The 17,630-nt window shown below is 42.5% G+C and overlaps 1 protein-coding gene across 5 annotated transcripts in view; it reads right to left on the bottom strand.

Moving 5' to 3' along the window:
• The window catches only part of LOC145449501 (sodium/potassium-transporting ATPase subunit alpha-3-like), a 43,203-nt gene that overhangs the window by 18,009 nt on the left and 7,564 nt on the right, over positions 1-17,630 (bottom strand). For 3 of the 5 annotated variants that reach the window (XM_080327885.1, XM_080327884.1, XM_080327880.1), the window contains 13 exons: positions 15,024-15,158; positions 13,407-13,670; positions 11,388-11,501; positions 9,979-10,113; positions 9,800-9,917; positions 8,650-8,784; positions 7,173-7,306; positions 6,108-6,306; positions 5,922-6,044; positions 5,163-5,284; positions 4,752-4,944; positions 258-433; positions 59-195 (listed from right to left, as the gene is read on the bottom strand). In XM_080327885.1, the coding sequence (XP_080184011.1) occupies positions 59-195; positions 258-433; positions 4,752-4,944; positions 5,163-5,284; positions 5,922-6,044; positions 6,108-6,306; positions 7,173-7,306; positions 8,650-8,784; positions 9,800-9,917; positions 9,979-10,113; positions 11,388-11,501; positions 13,407-13,670; positions 15,024-15,158 (1,985 nt within the window). Of the gene's footprint in view, positions 1-58; positions 196-257; positions 434-4,751; positions 4,945-5,162; positions 5,285-5,921; positions 6,045-6,107; positions 6,307-7,172; positions 7,307-8,316; positions 8,452-8,649; positions 8,785-8,901; positions 9,037-9,799; positions 9,918-9,978; positions 10,114-11,387; positions 11,502-13,406; positions 13,671-15,023; positions 15,159-17,630 lie in introns of all 5 variants that reach the window. The other 2 variants (XM_080327881.1, XM_080327882.1) reach the window with 2 other exon arrangements.

Genomic DNA, 17,630 nt, shown 5'->3' with positions numbered 1-17,630 from the left:
AGTCATTAGTTCAAAACTAGCTTGGGACGGACAGTTATCAGAAACCAGACTAACGCACCTCTTGTTAACCTCGTCGACAGGGATATTTAACCGTTCCGCGATGTCTTCCACTGTATCGTTGCCTTCCGAAATAATCCCCACGCCTTTCGCGATAGCCTTCGCCGTAATCGGGTGATCACCAGTAACCATAATAACCTACCAAGCAAACGTAATTACAAGCCAATTCCCAAAGGACACGAAAGCCGCGAATAGCCAACCTTGATGCCGGCGCTTCGGCATTTTCCTACGGCGTCCGGTACGGCGGCACGAGGAGGGTCGATCATGGACATGAGGCCTACGAAGGTGAGGTCTTCCAGGGGGAAATTGACATCGTCGGTGTTGAAGTTGAAGCCAGGCGGGAACTTGTCGGTGGGAAGGTACTCGTGACAGAATCCTGCAAAGAACAGGAGCCGTTAAGGGCTGCAGTGGGATTTTAAATGTCAATCCGTGGATTCACGTACATCGTAGACTTAAATACTGAGAGTTTTTGCCTATATTGCACTGTTGAATCGAGCGGGGAAACCATAGACAAATCTGCTTGATGGCTTTATACCTTATCAACTAGAATTAAGCTACAATAAACTAAACGGAACTGATACATGCACGTCCACGCACGTCGCACATACATACATAAGCAACTGAGATTCTAACTGAATCAACAAAGCGATCACAGCAATCAGCGCCCAGACACCTTGCCTCTTGAACAGGGGTTCTCAGAGTACGTGCTCGCGACGGCACCAGAGCCATCCTTTACTATTCATGTAATATTTGTGAATTTCTTGCAACAACAAAAATTTCGGCACCCAATAGTACAGAGGTACTGTAGCGATCTTTAACGCGTGTAAAAACTGCTCCGAGTAGAAGCACAAAGTGAAAGCTTTGAAAAGTACTCGAGTACTCTCAAAAAGTACATCTGGTCTTTTCAGCAAGCCCGAAATGACGGGAATAGACGAATATTCGAATCATGGGGTTGACGATAAAATTTGAACTTTTATTTAGATATTTATTTATTAAATTCAAAATTTTCAAGCTCCCGTAGCTTCATATCTATTAGTCAGAATTGAGCCAAATTTGGTGTGCAACTTTTTTTTAGCCAACCCAACATTTTAATCAAATAGATATTTCACCCCGAAATCAATCGCACCATACCAATTTGATCGCGAGCTATCAAATTCCCTGCTGCGGCAGACCAATCTCCGGTAATGAAACTTGAGTAACGTTACGCATTCCTTATATTATCATATCATCCGCATCGTTTTATTACATATGCGCGATATCAACTTCCTGGTAAAGCCGACCGCTCAATCACCAGCTCACAGCAGCACTCAACCGCAATGGGTCACACGGGCGCATATACACGGCGATAACGCGCTCTCAGTCTCAAGCACCGAAATTCGATGTGCTTCGGATGCAAATTATGTATCGCTACACGAAAAAAAGCGATGTAAATTAGTCGCCGACGCACGCGGCAACAGCAAGATCAAAATAAAGCGAATATATCATCAATCCGATCCGCAACAAATCATTACAGTTCAACCGGGGTGCAATCCAGCCTGAAGTCAGAAGGGGATTATCCAACACAACTCAAAACGGACAGGGATGTACTTCACCGCCAATTCTCTATTCATAAGCAGGAGTGAATCACTCGGGGCGGATTACGCTGAGACAACATCGATTTCGAGTGGACAATCAATTTCTGACGGCGTATATATCGACCTAAAACATGTTCGTACATGCGGTGAAGGTCAATGCCATTTGATGTACTGGAACGTCACTCAGATATAACATATTGACAGTGTTGCAATCAGAAATTATTCAGTCGACCAATCCCAGTTTATGTAAACGAAGCTATTTTCTGAGTAACTTACAAATCTCATATTAGTTTGCTTTGCTTCATTGTATCGCAGTCTTGTGGCGTATTGAAATGACGAAATTGTTAATAACAAATTGAGCTGAATTGTTTTGCGTACGTCATCTTAACATTACTAATATTGTACACACACACAATTACACATACTTCAAAGCTTGTTGTCGGCATTGTTACGATGCTAATTTCAAGGTACGTAATTCTGCTTAGTACGAAATATAGTATTTTGCATTGGTTTCTTAGAGCTACAGAACCGCGACATACCTTTGAATAATAAAATCATATTGAAATACACCCGAATATTTTCTGCAACTAGCAGAGAATTGAAAAGAACGTTAGTATGTTAGACAATGTTTTTGATTACCCCTGACGAGTGTCAGCCGGAAGTATTCGGGATTATTTCAATAGGATATATTGCATCGGTTTGATTGTGAATGTTTAAATACCTTCAGTGCGCAGATAACTGTCTATGAGACGCATCCAAAAATTTGTCCAGTTTTAAGAAATGCATTCTAGCATTGAATGACGTGATGAAATCAACATGGTATACACATTTTCAAATCTAATCAGCTAAAGGTTACGGTTTCATTATTAAAACCGTCAAATGGGCGTAATTAACTTCTCAATCGTGGCGCGCGAAGCCTAACATCGATTGCTACAAGCCAAACAAGAGAAAACACCCCGAGCATATCAGCAGCGATTTTGCAGCCAGCAAAAATAAATACCGGCTAATTTTTCATTTCCACTTCACAGTTCATGCCCTCGCCAGAGGATCAATCGTGCGCTAAACGCCGTAAACTGCCAAACGACTTTGCCGCCGGCAAGGTCAATGCCTCAGCGGGATGCCGTCAGTTTCCAAAGTATCAATGAAAGGGAGGGAGGCCGTGACATTGAGCTGTGGTCAGCAATCTACATTCACGCAGAGGCGCATAGCTGATAACGCCCGGTGTTAGGTCACAATAAGCGATTGTACGACACGCGCCGATGATCACAACATCACGAGCCCTGCGCATGATCAATGCAGACTCGCAGAGTATTTTATCTGCTCGGGCGGATGCATTAACAAAAGCGGAGGGTTAGCGAAACTCTACAACGAAAATTATTCGCTACAACTGCGGGCGAGGTGTGCCAAACTCAGGATTCCACAATGGGGGTCGGCGCAACGCAAAAATGTCGAATTTACACAACAAATCCAGCCGCTATCCTTAAAAAATCGGACAAAATCGCAGCCACGTTGCTTGAAGCCAGGCTCGGCCAACTATTTGATGATTGAATTCATTGTTCCAGTTTTTGCGAATTCAAGATGTCTAATTCTAAGCTAATTTGGAAAGAACTGTGTGTAGCTGTGATTCTAATTCTGAACGAATTTTGATGAAGCTGAAAAATTTCCTAGTCCCGAACCAAGTGTCCCGCATATTTTTAAAAGTTGATATCACAGCACGATCGATAGCTACTACGTAACAAAAGGCCGCAGTCTTTACAGCGACCTTGAACGCGCAGGCGATCGGATGATAATTCGATTTTCGCCGGCGAAGGCCGAGATATCCTTCGCCAAGGTGACTTTGCGGTAACCTTTTTACAAGCCGGCTCAAAGCGTCAATTAGGTTCGCGCTACTTCAACGCCCGTAATAACGCCATAGCCTACAACCTGCAACCTATAAATCACCGTAAACACAGCCATTAGTATATAGTGCACCGTTAATTCATTACGATTCGCATTACGGAAGACATCTGCTATAGCATTTCCAAATCGGCGTAAATGCCAACATAAAAGGAAAATCGCAACGCATTTTATCAGCCACGCAAGGCGTGTTGAAAATCACTAAACGTATGTGCCTTGGAGTAAACTTTTATCAAAATCCGCCAACCTAATTTGTGCCTTGGAACAGAAGGAATACGCGTGTAACAGGGGTTCTCAGCCTGTGGCATGTTAATGTATTCTTTTTCTGGTGCGAGAAATCTCTTCATCGAATGCAGTTAAATACTTTATGCATCATTCCACCCAGTTGCACCCCGCCTAGATCAGCTTTATAGGGAAGAAAAATTGTCGCCACATCAAGTTTTGCCTTACAAATGTGTGTTAATAATAAATATTCAGTGGCGCATTTGCTTCCAAATTTCCAGGCCGACAATCGGAGAAAATTTGGGTTTATTCTCGATATGTTGGTACGCAACGCAGCCATACACCTCGACGTGGTACGCTAAAAATAGTATATTGAGCTGAAGCCATCTGTTCGACTGGATTATTCGAGTTTTTATGCCGGTGTGCCGTGTTCGGCGATACAAATGTTGTTGTACAACATTTGAATATGCATTAGTTGCTGACGATTACGCCCGACGAGTGTCAACCGAAAATATTCGGGTTAATTTCGATATCAATATAATATACTATTCAAGTACATAAGGTATCGTATTTCGAATATAAAAATCAACTCGCAATTCATGCCATTTTGAAACAGCCATATTTTTTAGCAACGCAAGTAAAGGCGTGTACCAAATTTACAAAATAGCATTCGTCATGTTGACTCAAGCCAACGTATCACCACTCATTTAACAACGCGTGCCTTACACTCAAGCTAATACCTCGCTACGCCATTGTCGCCTAAAGCTATTAGCGTGAAACGCCGCAAAACTCATTGCTACATTCGCGATTGATGTAAACACGACCGGTAGGACATATTATGTAAATAGGTTACCAGCGCGTAACGGCATATATTTCATCGCAGAGACAGCGGCATTTTCGGTACAACGCAGCTCGAGAGAAATGCATAAAGCATTCGAAAATTGCAGTCGTAAACTTATCGCAGGAATCATCTACATTTCACGAGCGGCATACTATACACACCCAAGACGCGCTCGCCGAGACCGCCCAGTTCCATGTAGGAGTTGTTGAAGCTATCTTTCCATTCCGCTGTCATATCTTCTATCTTGCCATTGTTCATGATCTTACTGCACCTGTCCAAGATACGCTCCGGAGCTCCCTTCATTACGAGCAAGTAACGGTCGTCATTGGGATCTTCCGTCTCGTGAATGGAGACCTGCGCAAAACACAGCCGTACGTATAGCTATAATTCTAATTCACATCTACTTTAGCTGAAATCTAACGTTGAGAACCACAGATTCATACGAGGCTGATCCACAATGTCAAGCAGAATTTCATGCATGTCTAGCATGACGCGAGTTTTCCGAACTTGCGATTTTACTACAGCGCAGCGGGCGTTCTCCGCAATTCGACTAGACTACATCGTCTGCGTACCTGATATTTGTTGGTGGAATTGAACGGGATTTCGGCCACTTTGGCGTTACGCAGACGGCGTTCTTCCACGTCGCCCAGGGACAGCTCCACGCATTTCAGCAAGGCGGATTCGGAGGCGTCGCCTGAACGCGGAAACAGAGCGATATAGCATGCCAGACGTGTACAATTTATAATTACGAATTCAGCAGTTCGAATCTAATTTGAAAAACAGCTGTGTAGTTATAATTCTAATTCTAATCTAATTCGGAATTTTACTCGATATCAAACCATGAATTCAGCAATTCCAATCTAATTTAAAAAAGCTGTGTAGTTATAATTCTAATGTAATTCGGAAGTTTACTCAATTTCCAATTGTGAATTCAGCAGTTCCAATGTAATTTGAAAAACAGCTGTGCAGTTATAATTCTAATTCTAATCAATTCGGAATTTTACTCAATTTCCAATTCTGAATTCAGCAGTTCCAATCTAATTTGAAAAAAAGCTGTGCAGTGTGCAGTTATAATTCTAATTGTAATCTAATTCGAAATAGCTGAGAAATTTTTGGTTGTTCAACTGTAGCTGTGAGTTTCATGTCGAGAAAAGAAACAAGATTTTTAAGAAGGATATCACTTCTGCTTGCAGTGTGTCCTTGGCAAAACGAAAAGGCAAATACCCATAGCTTGCGATACAATTCTAATTCTAATCTAATTCACAAGACCAGAAATTATTTTGGTTATCAAACCCTGCATTATAGCTTCACATATACATAGCTGAACGCACCGGCAGTATCTCTCTTCAGCACTGGAACGTTTTCTTGCTTAGGCAAAAAGGACGCACGGTTGCAGAGACAAGCGATACGCGACAAGGCGATCCAAGTCTCAGATTTCGTGTCGTAGCTATCCCCTGCAATACGCGAAATCGAAAATCAGCCTACAGATGAAGAGCCTCAAACAACACACACAGTACCGGACTGGTCTTCGGTGGTGTCGGCTTGCACGATGTTGTTGTCGAACCACATGTGGGCCACTGTCATTCTGTTTTGGGTCAGGGTTCCCGTTTTGTCGGAGCAGATGGTCGAGGTGGAGCCGAGGGTCTCGACGGCTTCCAAGTTCTTCACGAGGCAGTTCTTGCGAGCCATACGCTTCGCGGTCAGGGTCAGACATACCTGAATACGGAATGAGTACATTAATCTCTTCAGCTATTAAGGTTAAGATTTACGCAGCTCTGTTGGGGAGCATTTGTGAGTGAATACGAAGCGAAACTTGAATATCGCGAACAGGACATTATTTTACAATGCAGTATATACTATCAGGAGTTATTGTATAAAATCGTATATACAGTACTTTCGGAATGGCCAGCTATTGTGGATATTACGGGCGAGTACGGTAGTAGCCAGAAACTATCAAGTTACGTAACCATTCATGAATTGATCAAAGCGTACGCCATTGTGCACCAAGCCATATTATACGCGTGGTAAGTAAAAAGCAACGACCAGTTAAGTAGGAAGTGAGGTGACTAGTTTAGAAGACAATTGGCATCGTCAGGTCATAAACAGTGTATTTACGCTCGCATCTACGCGCAATGCACATCGAACGCAAGTGTAGCGGCCTGTAACTAATTTCCAAAACCACAGTCAATAGACCGTGTCCGAGAATGCCTAGCGTACGCGATATCGTTATCCCAATCGTTAGCGGGTGAACTTAATTTAGCAAGCTTGGCTACAGTACATCCCTACGGAGTAGTCCCATAACCACATCGTTTCGACTTGTTATATTCAAATTAGATGCAATACGGTCACAAGCCAAAGAGACAACAGTCTGCGAACTGTGGTGAAATCGATCATGGTTGGTCATTGGAAAACCAAAATCAAATAACTCAAACACGAACACTCCACATTTACGAGCATCAAGGATTTGACCTCGCTGCAAAGTTTATCATATCAAGAATTCGCAATGATTTAGATTATCTTCACCAAATCACATTGTGGCGAGGCCAATACGACCCGAAAAAATAACGCAAAATACTACTCACGGTGACGGTGGCGATCAGGCCTTCGGGTACATTGGCCACGATGATACCGATCAAGAACACGACGGCCTCGATCAGTTTGTATCCCAAACTGAGCGAAATGATGAAGAACGTCACGCCCAGAAAGACGGCGACTCCTGGCAGGCAAAAAAACGAATCGATTCACAAAGGGTCGCGCGTTTCGCCGGTGACCACAACCGACAGCGGACACACGCGAAATACTATCACCATCATGCAGCACACATAAGGATTTCGATAACGGCGGAGAGCATAGTCGAAAATATCGTGAATAGTCAGCGGGTCAACAAATTTCACACAAGGTATTTGTAGCCCGGTACGCCGTATAACGTGACTGTCCAAACAACAACTCAAAGCAAACATTTAGTACAACGAATAAGCGGATTCTAGTACATAGTCTGATAACTGTTCAAGTGGATGTCGTTCACCCCTACGAACAGGTAGCGTACACGATCATAAAGAAAGCCGCCACTGTTAGCTCGGCACACACGATCAAATTGCGTCCTCAAATTGTCGGGCCACAGAACCTCACGGCTTAAGCTTAGACATTTTATAGTCAAGCCGATTCAAGTTAGAATCATTAATCACGGAGTGTAATAAAACGTAATATTACTCGAAATGAATAACGAAGTCGGTCAAATTCCCAGTATTGGCTTGACCCCAGCCTACACGAGATCTTACAGATAGTAGCCTGTACAAACAATTATAACATGCACGATACAAGGCGTAGGCATACCACACACAATTTCATGCAATCCGATTAACATCATGCAATGCATACAGTGTTTCAAAGATATCTAGCCAAGCGACGTATCATTCATAACCGTTGAACATGCTGACAAGGTGCGCGCGCTGCTAAATTCGCCATACGGACTCCAACGTCAATACCAATCACGCGAAGTACACGAAACATCCATTATTTAACAGTATTCCGTTGATGAGTTGGGCTGTATATTTAACTTTTCCCCATCAATATTCGATGAATAGACGCGAACAGACCCGGCCCAAATCAAGTCTACACTTACACGCTACACTCACGGATAAAACCCAGGACCACAACGCGCAGGTCCACGCCAGGCAGTGCCTTATCATCCCACAGACAGCACTCCCACTTTACCAAACCTAGTACCTGTGACTATATGTATGAAGTGTTCTATTTCACGCGCGATCGGGGTCGATCCGGACGTGATCCCCGAAGCCAGGGTCGCGATACGACCCATTACCGTGTCATCACCGCGTTTAATGCAAATCCCGATACCCATACCTATAAGCGGCAAGCGGAATCAGAGAATGATACATGCAAAAAGGTTGAGACAGAGAATACCAGCTTTCATCACATAGTCGATGAAGGTCGGTACCAGGAAAGGATAGGGATGTTAGTCTAAAAGCGAATGGCGTGAAACCAAGTCGAATTAGTCAGCATTCCATTGGGCACACGCAGCAGCAGGATGCCATCCTGTACCTGATATGATATGGATGAAATGCTCGATTTCACGAGCGATCGGGGTGTCGCCAATTTCGAGACCAGACGCCAGGGTTGCGATACGTCCCATCACGGTATCGTCACCGCATTTAATCACGATACCGCGCGCGGTACCTAAGAAACGGGCAATTGCACATAGATTTGGTGTTAAAAGGAATTGTTTAACCCTGCCTGAGTCGAGCCCGGGGATGCTGCGCTTAAACACATATCTTACAAGGAAACCCCACACACCTGCGAGTATGATGATCATCTGATGAATCTCGATTGCAATCGGCGTCTCCACCGACTTAATCCCGACCGTCAAAGCCGCGATTCTTCCCATAACCGACTCGTCTGCCTTCTTAACGACGAAGCCCTGTCCGGTGCCTGAATAACTGATCGTTGACTTCTCGGGAAAACACTAACTATTATCTAGCCTGCAACCAGATTTCAACAAGGTCATTCTAATTGCCGAAGCAGAGCGAAATGACGGTGATATAATTCTAATTCGTGAAACGTGTCCACTGCCTACTCCAATTCTAATTCTACTCTAATTCCTGATATTCCTGAAAATGCTGCAGGAGAGCTGTATACGTATTGAGCGAAACGAGCCCAAGTTTTGTGTACAAACATTTGCCATTCTCGTAAGTGAATTAACCTGCATTTTTGTTGTATTTACTTCCATTTCGTAACTCAATTCAATTCCAAGTTGATACGAATTCAGCAATTCTAATGCTAATCTAATGTTACAACTGCATAGCGCGAAACGAGCCACTCTCGGCGTACAGATATTTGCTATTACCATGCTGAAAACAATAAACTCTGATTCGATAAGTACTGATCTTCACTTTTGTCCTATTTCATTCTAAAATGGGAATTCAAGTCAATTTCCAAGATTTCGCGAATTCAGCGATACTAATTATAATCGAATTCGGGAAAATTGTGTAGGTATAATTCTAATTCCAGTCTAATTCGGAACAACTGAACATTTTCAAGTTGTCAACTCCGCCTGCAACTGTAACGCAGTCCGGAACTATCGCTGATTCTGTACTTGATACAAATCGTAAACTGACGCAGCCTCAATCTCAATATCACAAGCTGTACTAAGACCTGATTCGAACAATTTCAACATATATCCAACATAGCATACCTTCGACGCAGTTGGTGGAGAAGAACGCAATGTTCCTCGTTTCGATAGGGTTGTCGTTGGTGCACTCCGGGCCTCTGCTCTGAGGCTCAGACTCTCCGGTGAGAGAAGAGTTGTCCACCTTAACAACAAACCGGGATTCTCTCGTATCTGCCGAGACCGCCGCGCCAAAATAAATGCACCTTCATGCCGTGAGAGGACACGATCCTGATGTCGGCCGGTATCCGATCGCCGCCCTTGACTTCGACCAGGTCGCCCAGCACCACTTTCTCGGCCAGGATCTGCATCTTCTTCCCGTCACGAATAACGAGACATTGCTGCAAGGAATTTCGGCGTCACTCAGGCCCAAACTAAGCCGTTGTCAAACTCGATATATCATCACCGCTCCAAAAAGTTAGAGGTAATTTCAAGGTTCAAGATTTTATCGACAGATCTGGACCACTAGATGATTCCAATAAGTAATTAGTAGGGAAAGTTTTGCAACGTTTTTTACAGCTTCCGACAGCTTCCTAAATACTCGGAAGTTATGTATTATGGTGTTTCAAGCCGCTTGGAGAACTCTTATATTACAACTTTATGCAACTTTTCTCCATTTTTTTCACGCAACTTTTTCGATTTTTCATGCAACCAACTTTTACTGGAAATACTTGGCACTATATATAAATCTAACGCTCGACTATTTGAATTTTACGTCCTTTCTGATTTGGCGTACATTCAGGCTGGACCGCCGAAAATTATAAATGCAACTTTTTAGTGCAACTTTTGTGAAAAATAAATGCAGCTTTTTACTGCAACGTTCGTGAAAATTAAGTGCAACTATCCAGGGATTTGGCCGCAACAAAAACTTGCCCTAGTAATTAGACAAATTTGGGCGAAATGACGGTAATCTAATTCTAATCTACTTTGTGACAGGTTTTTACGGTCTAAATTCTTATCTAATTTCTGGTTGTCCCGAAAACACTTCAGAAGAACTGCATAGCGCGTAAATAGCCAATGTGGCTTTGCAGACGTTTGACGTTCTCTTATAAGAATTACTCTTACTTGATATAAAATTCACTCGATTCAATCTAAAAGTTTTCGCGAATGCTAATTCTGATATAATCTGGAAAAACCTGTGTAGCTATAGCTCTAATTCTAATCTAATGTGAAAAAGTGTATAGCTGTAATTCTAATTCAAATCTAATTTAGAAGATCTGAAAGTATACTAGTCTGTTTAGCGACTTGTTTCAATCGCGCAAGTATTTTCGTTTGTAATACTAATGCCACTACAGTTACTTTTACAACTGAGATACCAAGTTTTTCATAGCTAATATTGCAAAGTGAAAAGCGGCTTCTCAATACTCTTGAGACGAAGTTGAGAATTCGCAAACAAGCTCAATTAGTCTCATGTTGAGCAAATTTCCCCGGTTTGTTCCTTTCAAATTCTCACGGGCTTGGATTAGCCGAGCATTGAGATGTTACTCATCAACATACAATGACTATGAATACAACTCAGCAAGATACCAAACAGTTCATTAGTTACAATAGACGCTGAACATTTCAACATTTACATACACTTTGGGAACCGCTGTTCTATATCGATCGTAGATACCTGCGGAACCATGTTCTTGAACGACTCCATGATCTTGGAGCTCTTCGATTCCTGGTAGTACTGGAACACGCCCGTAACAATTACGACCAGAGCCAGCACGATTCCGAGGTAGAGCTATAGGGAAAATGCTAGCGTTAATGAGTGCAGATCGCGAGGCAAGGCGCGAGATATTAACCGCTAAATATGGAAAAATGTGTACAGACCTTATTCTATTCGTTCAATGTCTAATTATTCTCCATGACGCCGTGTTTTCATCACATTCGTATTGTTGTTAGCCAATATCAAGTTTTGAGCGTAAATGCTTCTGTAGTAAGATGCTCATGCTCATGGCCTGGGTGGTTCGGATTTTGATGACACTGCTATATCGAGCCTACCGTACATACCTCGCTGAACCAGAATATCACATTTCACTCAATTGCGTTTTTGTATATTGTGCTACTGATTTGCGCGATTCGCAAATGAAGATTCCCGCTGCTTTCGTCAAGTTAAGCGAGCGAAAGACCTGTTTGAGGCAACAGCTTTTATCGTGCTGTCATATATTAAAGAACACGCCACAATGCCACGACTAACGGTTCGGTTGGCTACATTCGGCACACCGCGGTAAGCCACTCCATTTCAGCTTGGTAGAAAATATTTGCCGGCAGAGCTATCAGTTATGGGATCACGTGAAATATTACATAACAACTCCGCATAAGGCGATTATCACCATCCCGAGCACAAAAGTGTTGAAATCACAGATGACACACGGTGAGCAACAGGTGAACAGGAATACACATTTCCTGTCCATTTCCGAAGTCTACTTGTGTCATGTCTGTTCAACGAACGGCGTTCATGTCCAGAGCGTAAATTATTAAGTATTCGGGTACGTGGCGTTCGAAATTGATACGGCATCATCGATTTTGATTAATGCCGCAAAGACATGTCAAGCTGTATTCGTAGCGACTTCGTACTTGTCGAGGCGGCCGGCACTTAGCATAAAAACAGCCAGAGGCTAAAACTATCGATGAGAAGCACAAGAAATGAAAAAGACACAGTTATCGTCACCGGCGGTAGCAACAATCACTTCAACACCAAATCTACCCATGAAAGAATGTCGCTGGCCGCTGGGCACCGCTATTACAACGTTGGGCGGGAATGATAGTTTAAAACCAATTGTACAATGTACAATGTATATACAGCGAAAATCGCACTACCTACAAAACCTTATAAATAGGATTCATTACGATTCCATTCTAAACACGAGATACAACAGAAAATTACCCAAAACGAATATATGCTAAAATCAACATAATATGGTCAAATTTAAATAGCGCGCTGTGCTTGTCAAACACTGTGCTAGTACAGCCAGGCCATGGTACAGAAGAGGCGTTCTCGTGAATCGGAAAAAGTCACCTTAAAATTATACTGGTAATAATATCTTCATAATAGGTTTGTTCAAAAGTATGTGACTTCTTCTTTTGATGAAATTCACCGCTTTCAACGGAATCGGGGTCAAATTCATTTCAAATACATCATGAATCGAGCGATTATGGATACCAAGACACGTAGACAAGCACTACTTCCAGTACGGACATACCGAGCAACAGTTTTCTGGCATATCTAAACGATAGAATTTCCCACCGTTAATACCAATACGATTTTTTCAACTTCCAAAATTTTCTGCGCCTACAGCTTTTCTTCTACGGGTTAGTAGTTATGCACGGTTTTTGTAGGCAGCCATGCAATTTCATTGGGTCCCCAGTGAAATTTGAAATATTGCGGTAATTTTTCAATTTTTTAATAAACCCAAAAATTTATACTCATAACTTTGCTTCTACGGGTTGAAATTGAGCCAAATTCGATATGCAGCGCTTTTTTTAGGCAACACAACAATTTCGAGAGGTTTTCAGTAAAGTTTGAAGAAAAACGGTATTTTTTAACAGCGCTAGTGTGCACAGTAGCCTACACAAGTGTATAAGAATATCAGATCTGAACACCAAAAGAGTTAAGAGTGAGGATAATATATAAGAAATCACTTACATTATCTTTGCTTGGTTCCTTGGACTGGGTAGCCTCCACACCGTACGCAATGAAGCACAGTATCGAACCGATCCACAGCAGAGTCGAGAAGCCACCAAACAGATTCCTGCAAAACTTCACCCACTCGGGCGTCGTCTTCGGCGGGGTAAGCGCGTTGGGGCCGTCGCGCTCGAGAATCTCAGCGGCCTGCTTCTCCGTGAGGCCCTTGACCGGGTCAGTTTGGAGTCGGCTAATGAGTTCCTCCATGGTGATCTTGTGCTCCTCCTGAACAACGCAAAGGCGCAAGTTACAGGCTTGTACAGAGTACAGAGCAAGTTAATTGACGGTGAACCAACTAATTGGGTTATCGAGTATCTCTAGTTCTAGTTGAGCATTTTGAAAAGTGAGTAGTTCTAGTTCCAATTGCGAGTTTTGAAAAGTGAGTTGTTGTAAAACTCGTAGTTGTAGTTCTAGTTGTGGGTTTGAATAGCGAGCAGTTGTAGTTTCAATTGCGAGTTTTGAAAAGTGAGTAGTTCTAGTTCTAGTTGTGGATTCGAATAGTGAGTAGTTGTAGTTCTAGTTGGCAAGGATTTTGGAAAGTGAGTAGTTCTAGTTCTAGTTCTAGTTGTGGATTCGAATAGTGAGTAGTTGTAGTTCTAGTTGACAAGGATTTTGGAAAGTGAGTAGTTCTAGTTCTAGTTCTAGTTGTGGATTCGAAAAGTGAGTAGTTGTAGTTCTAGTTGGCAAGGATTTTGGAAAGTGAGTAGTTCTAGTTCTAGTTCTAGTTGTGGATTCGAATAGTGAGTAGTTGTAGTTCTAGTTGGCAAGGATTTTGGAAAGTGAGTAGTTCTAGTTCTAGTTCTAGTTGTGGATTCGAATAGTGAGTAGTTGTAGTTCTAGTTGGCAAGGATTTTGGAAAGTGAGTAGTTCTAGTTCTAGTTCTAGTTCTAGTTGTGGATTCGAATAGTGAGTAGTTGTAGTTCTAGTTGGCAAGGATTTTGGAAAGTGAGTAGTTCTAGTTCTAGTTGGCAAGGATTTTGGAAAGTGAGTAGTTCTAGTTCTAGTTCTAGTTGTGGATTCGAATAGTGAGTAGTTGTAGTTCTAGTTGGCAAGGATTTTGGAAAGTGAGTAGTTCTAGTTCTAGTTCTAGTTGTGGATTCGAATAGTGAGTAGTTGTAGTTCTAGTTGCCAGTTTTGAAAAGTGAGCAGTTGTAGTTCTCGTGGATTTCGGAAAGTGAGCGGTTATAGTTCTAGTTGCATATTCAAGAAACGATTTAGTTGCCAACCACTAGAAATCGCGCGTGGTCGTTTGGCGTGAATCTTGATACCGGGGTTGAGTTGTGTGATGTTCTTGCAGTCATTGCTAGCTCGCAGCCACCAATCACTGCTACAATCATCACTACAATGCCGTGGCCACGGGCTGGGTTTTAGGGGTGAAACCTATCCCATTTCAAATTGATTGATGTTTATGCAGAAGGTCGATCCGTTTATGATAAAATAAAATTTAATGACTAGATTCGGAAATGAATGTAGCGTTTTAGTTAGTTAGTTCTAGTAGCGCATTTCGAAAATCCAGAGCTTTGCACAAGCTTGACAAGGCTCCTTAACGTATCGGAATTTGAAAGTCTTTTCACTTACCATATCCAACTCCTTTTTCAGGTCATCCATGTTATCCTTTTTAGCCTTCTTGTCCTTCCCCATCTTCTTTTTCTTGTTTGGCTTGGTTTTAACTAAAACGTCAGTCTCCCCTGGAGCCGGCTCAGTGAAAGTACTCTAATCAGGCACAACAACATGAAATAGAAAAAGTCCGGGATAAGCAACCCTGGTATCACAAAATATCAAGTAGCAATGGTAGCTGTACTGTAATCCATACAACACATCCTGCCGTGGATAGAACAAAACGCAAAAGAAGCTACGCGACAAACACGATCGCCCCCCGAAATTACAGATCAATACCATCCCACTGACTTCATCAACCAACCAGCTAGCTACGCTCATACCCGTCGACGGCAGCCTCGAAGTTTCGCAATCAAAATACAAATCAACAACAGCCGCTAATGAGAACGCCGGTGAGCGGCACGGAAAATCGCCGGACGCAAATTAGTTTTCTCACAAGATGACGGTCCCAGGCGAGAACGATCAATATCCCGCGTGTAAGTTATTGGTAATTTGCGCCGAGTCGACAATATCGGATACGCGACGCGCGAAACTTCCCAGCTACGAGACCGTAATTGTGGAATCTCCTCTGGTGTGAGAACATATATACTTAATTACTTATACAGCGTGAATCAATTCTTATAACCGCACATTTAGAGAAAGCCATCGGTAGTATATTTTCGTATACACCACCGCACCGAGAAGTTTCGGCAAGTTTATGGAGTCAGCACCATCACTATTTTTCTCTCCCATTCCGGGTTTCGCTTTAAGAAATCGAGTCTTCGGTCTGACCCGTCCTGAGATTTAAACCCACGACCTACCGATCGAGAGAGGCCAACATTCAGTTACCGCAGTGGTTGGGAATTCGCCCCTGATTTAATTATCAACACAAGTTTCACATAAAAACAAGGCATAATTTAATATGATGGTTGCAATTTATTCTTCTCAAGCAGATCTAGACTGGGTGCAACCTAGTCGAACGGTATTTCACTATGCATTCGACGAATACATTTCTTGAATTGCTGCGTACCACCTGAACTTACTTCGCGTACCGCTGGCCGAAGACCACCGAGTTACCGTGATGCAGGGGCTATTCATATGACGATTACATTTCGCAAACTTATCGCAAAATTACTCCGTGCTTTTCAAAATCCACAGAACCGTCTTGTCGGATAGCTAACGACAGCGTGCGATTTCAACTGAATCCCTATGTGAATAATTTCGATGTATATCGGAGAGACTCTCTCTGCCTCAAAAATACCTTCCCATGATTAGTAGCACACTAGGACGCGACGGTCGTGTGTTGCTGATCAAGGGTCGCGGCACTTAATCATATTCGTCTGATCCCTACTAAGCAATCTGCGGAGAGCCGAAAATGAGAATCATACAACCTAGCATGACAACAATACCTTTTCAAGTATAATTACCCGGCTACATATCTGAATAGCTTATTGGATGTACAGAAATTCAATATGCAATTGATTAAGTATAAAATTCGGGTTCATTCCATAGATTGTCCTATATCTGTAACCATTAGCAGCGAAACCAAGTCACTAGCATGTTACGTCACAATCAAATTTGAATCGAGTTGTCCGAAATCAGTAACGGGCGCAAATCTAATATAAATATACGTTTTAACAATATTTTCATAACGTAATACATTACATCTTTACATGTATATTCAATCCATATTAGGTTTCAGCCCGTTACCTATTTCGGATTAGAAACTTCAACGTAGAGAATACGTAACTAAAAAGCATATTTAAGTTCAGTACCCCAAAAAGTATCTTCAAATCTAATTTTTCACTCCGAAGACAAGACGCAAAAATATATTAAAATGCATATTAATGTCCAGTACCACAAATAAAAGGCATCTCTATTTCACTCGAAAAACACGCATTCGAACAGAGAGACATTAACAACACGCGTTCAGCGAACCATACCCGTCATGTCTACCTCGGTCACCCGATGACCGAACCGTCTCACTTTTTTTCAATCCGACTACATTTCACTGGTTCTCCTACAGAGTGCAACAGGATACCTCAATATTATCAGTCAGCCGCAGGTACAGTCGCGTACTCAAGTTGAACACAATACCGCCTCATTACACCAACAAACACAGAGCATAAAGCCGCGCACAATGATTCTTCACATGCTTTATAAAGCGTATAAAGCGAGAATCTATAAGGCGGGGTATGTTAGACGACCATCACGCATGCGTCCGAACACACAAAGACCCCCGGTTCCATCGCTCATGCGTCGAGTACAAAAAGCCTGTTTCAACCGCACAAAAAGCATCCAAAATACAGAATTTTGACTATGCCGAATCTGTTCCGCGCACTGTGAAAGGCAATTGATGGAAATCGTCAATCTGTGCTTACTCAGACAATATCTTCCGAGACGTAAAGCAAATAACGAGCCACACACCGGCTTGGAAGCGTGAATACAAAACGAAACGCATGATTTATCATAACGCACCCGTCGAAATGAACGCGCTTCAGGCTGCGGCCGTAAAAAAACGAGCTGCGTATCGCGAAAATTTACGAAGTGATATCAATCCCAAAATGCTGCAATCGGTCTGCAAGATTC

Source organism: Botryllus schlosseri, chromosome 11 (assembly GCF_051294905.1).
Source record: "Botryllus schlosseri isolate E-star chromosome 11, Bs_hap1, whole genome shotgun sequence".
Lineage (NCBI taxonomy): Eukaryota > Metazoa > Chordata > Ascidiacea > Stolidobranchia > Styelidae > Botryllus > Botryllus schlosseri.
This window is presented reverse-complemented; position numbering and strand designations above follow the sequence as displayed.